The sequence below is a fragment of the Microtus oregoni genome, unplaced genomic scaffold (genome assembly GCF_018167655.1).
Source record: "Microtus oregoni isolate MIOR12 unplaced genomic scaffold, Mior012 000057F_ref0000458, whole genome shotgun sequence".
NCBI classification, from domain to species: Eukaryota; Metazoa; Chordata; class Mammalia; order Rodentia; family Cricetidae; genus Microtus; species Microtus oregoni.
The window spans coordinates 2,549,393-2,553,154 of record NW_024543833.1 but is presented as its reverse complement, the minus strand read 5'-3'; the positions used below and the strand labels follow the sequence as shown (position 1 = coordinate 2,553,154).

The window sequence follows — 3,762 nt, the reverse complement described above, 5'->3', positions numbered from 1 at the left end:
GTAAGGCTCACACACCTGGTAGCCCAGGCTGTGAAGCACACCGGAAGCACTCGCTTTTATTTCCTTTGAGCACTGGGGATCAAACCCTGGGTCTCTTCTATGTTGGGCAAGTTTGTTATGTCTCAGCTCACAAGTGTTTTAAGATTGTGCATGAAACAATCAAGTCAAATGAAGGTCATGTCTGACTTTTATAGTAAAACCAATAACTATTGTTTGCTATTATTTTTACTTATACACTTATTTTATTATTTACTACATTTTGATGGAAAAAGAATATACTGTTTTAGGGTTTGTTTCTTTAACTAGAATCTATCCACTGTGCTAATTTTGAAGATAAGCATTTCATATTTTATCTGTATATTCGCAAATAAAATATGACACAAATTGAGGCCTTATTTTGTGGAGACCACACATTGTGACCTTTTTTTTTTTTTTAAAAAAAACATTATTTATTGGAAGGAGTGAATGTCATTGTGCATATGGAGGTCAGGGGACAACTTTGGGGAGTTTGTTCTTTCCTTCCACTATGTGGGTCTCAGGGTCAAACTCGGATCACCAGACAATTCTCTTCTTACTTTTTCAAAGTGGCTTCTGGGGACAAAACTCATGCTCGCAAGGCAAGGGTTTTCCTGAGTTATTTCCTCACCCTTAGTGATCATTTATTTCTTTAAAAATTCATAGACAATAACTCAAAAGAACGAAAGTCAATTGGAATGATAATTTTATGAATAAATTATTTAGTTTTTTGTTTGTTTGTTTCAGGCTACGTGAACTTTTAGCATCAGAAGAAAATAATTATTTTGCTGAAATGCAAGCAAAAGGAGAAACCATTGAAGAGAAAAAAGACAAAATGAGAGAGAGAACCAAGTTGTTAAGAGAGAAGAAGGAAAAAGAGAGGCAGGAGTTTGTAGCTGAAAAATTAGAGCAGCAATTCAGGTAATAAATTGGAAGAGCAGACAAACAGAATGTGAACGTGGGGTGGTTAAGTTAAGGAACTAATGGCAGAGCTGCTGCTGCTGGTCCAGGAAAGGAAGTTTAAATACCCTGTGGGAGTGGTCTTGAGCATCTCTGGGGGAGGGAGTCATCGTTTGGCTGGCTTTCTGAGATGTGGCAGGGTTTGGAGAGAGATGGGGGAGGGGGCTTGAGATGGAGCTTCCACCAGAACATCCCAGACTCTTTGGGATGCCAGTTCATATTTGGCTGCTTCCTGCAGCACATGGGACCATGTGGAGAGGAGGGGTCGGGAGTTGGTGGGCGCACACTCAGCAGGTGTGAGTGGAAAAGCATTTAGTTAGCTGCCATCCTAGAGATGGCAGGCACTTGTTTCTTGAGAAAGCAGAAAAGGCGAGTTGCTAGGAAAAAAATAATTATTAGCGCCTGTCGTAGCTGTACTGACAAAGATGAGCATGTCAGGAAGAAGATCAGACAGGCTCTTCATTGGGACATCTTGGAAAACCAGAGGATGGAGGGTGCCAGCTGTTGGACAGACCAAGTATCCTGGACAGATGCCTGCTTGAGCCTGGAGTAATGGTACCAGCGTGGACGTGTCAGGAGTTCATCAGCAGAAGGGGTGGTGAGGATCACAGTGGAAGTTCTTGCCCGTATGGTCTCGGGAGTCCTAGGAACTAGCTGCTTGAGGAGTACTCTGCCCTCAGGGAGAATGGGGCAGGCAGGTATGATCAGGACAAAATGTGAGAAGAATTGCCCTGCAAGAATAAAGGGAAGAGACAGGGTCTTAAGTGGGAAGGATAGGGTCCTGTCCACCGCATGACGGAAATTGGTGAGAGGGTATTGGTATTGTAGGACCTGAGTGTGCTGTTGAAACAGAGTGAGTAGCTCTAGTGGAAAGTCGGTGGACCTACCCACTGCCTACAGCATCCCCTAGGCTCGGAGAGGGCAATGGGAGTCACCAAGTCTGGGCTACATCAGTCCTCCACCAGGCTGAGCAGTTTGAAGGCTGGCAGCATCTCGGATGCCGGTGTTGGTGAGGCTGGTCCTCTGTAACATGTCATAGAGGATGAGCCTGCACGGGAGCATTCTGATTTCCGGTGTCTAGGCTGTGGGTAGACAGGGCATAGCCTTGCCGGGTCAGTGGCCTCAGGTCACATTTGAAACAGACTCCTGGCAATTAACTTGGTCTGAGCTCTGATGGGATGGAGCTTTGTGGTCAAATTCCCTTGCTTCCTTTGTGGGGTTCCCAGTGACCTCGGGGCAACTGGTGAAGCTTGGACTTGGAATGCAGCCTTCCACTGCAACATTGTCTGTCCCTCTTCTTGGGCATCAGAAACTTTAAAAGCCATTTTCGCCAACTGATGTATGGGAGTTTGGGGACCCTTTGCAGCTTTTTAAAGTTCTTTCTAATATCTGGCACTGACCGAGAAATAAAATGAGTGGCCAGGACCGTGGCTCCTGCTGGGGAGGCTGGGTCAAGATGAGTATACTCAACTGTGTTGCTGCTGCCTTGGCGGAAGGGGGTAGTGGGTGGGGATTGTCTCTTAAAGGGACAGGATAGACCATTACAGTACCCCATCCTTCTAGAGAGTACTATTTAAGGCAAAACCCAGAGAAGTTACATCAGCAGAGTGTGGGGTGATAGTCTAGGGACTTTTCAGACAATTTATTTTCAAATCTCACCTGTTGCTTGTCCAGTTTACTTATTGGCTGACCTTTGGTGGGTGAAGTAATAAGGGTGGCGACGGGGCTGCGTCCCCAACACCCCAGCCGCCTGCCCGGCTAGCTTATGCCCCGAAATAATTACACGGACACTGTATTCTTTTAAACACTGCTTGGCCCATTCTCTTCTAGGCTAATTCTCACATATTAATTAAGCCCATTTCTAATCATCTGTGTGTAGCACCCCAAGATGCGCTTACCAGGGAGATTCTAGCCTATGCCCATCCTGGGTCGGAGCTTCATCCCGGGAGCGGGGCATGGCGTCTCTCTGCGGCGTCTGCCCCCAAGAGGAGAGCTGTCGAGTCTCTGAGCTCACTTTCTCTTCCTCCCAGCGTTCTGTTCTGTTTACTCCTCCCACCTATCCTCTAACCAATAAAATGGGCCAAGGCAGTTCCTTTATTAGCCAATGACCTTCCTCCATCAGGTGGGGACAGTCTGCAGTCATCTGTGCTTTCCAGATGGCTACCCTGTTATTTTTGCCTCTAGCCATTTCTGAGGACTAGAATTTTTATGGGAAATAGCTTATACAAGACGCAAGATGGAGGCAGAGGACAAAAAGGAGGAATGTTGATTCTTTGCTCCCACTGCATGTCCCTGGGCTGGTGGGGGAAAACAGCCTCTTGGTGGAATCTCCAGGAAAGTTTCTGCATCCAGTAAGCTTCTCCACTGATGCAGCAACCCAAATCAGACCAAAGGAAACCACACTAGAAAAAGCCCAGGTCTATCGGATGAGTTTCCAGCCTCCCAGAGAGGAGACAGGAGAGAGACACGGAGACCGAAAAACCACATCTTGATGTGGGATTCCCCTCTGTATGCTATGAATACCATTGGTCAATAAAGAATCTGCTTTGGGCCTATTGCAGTGCAGAGTAGGGCAAGGAGGGAATCCAAGCAGATAGGGAAGGAGAGAGTAGGTGTGTAGAACTCTAAGATAACTCTAAAGCCATTTCTGACAACTCTGAGGCCATTCCCAAGGCCTCTCAGCCTTAGTGCCCCCTTCCCCTGGGAACCAAGGACCTAACAACTACACATGCATGTACTGAGATGCTGGGAACTTTCCATCTCCCTGAGTCCTTGTGAGTGTTCTCC

General features: G+C 46.6%; 1 protein-coding gene across 1 annotated transcript in view; it reads left to right on the top strand.

The window, feature by feature from the left end:
- Window positions 1–3,762, top strand: part of Cfap53 (cilia and flagella associated protein 53) — a 34,315-nt gene that overhangs the window by 9,481 nt on the left and 21,072 nt on the right. Inside the window, exon 3 of the mRNA XM_041639161.1 lies at window positions 763–936. Within this exon, the coding sequence (XP_041495095.1) occupies window positions 763–936 (174 nt within the window). The remainder of the gene's footprint in view (window positions 1–762; window positions 937–3,762) is intronic.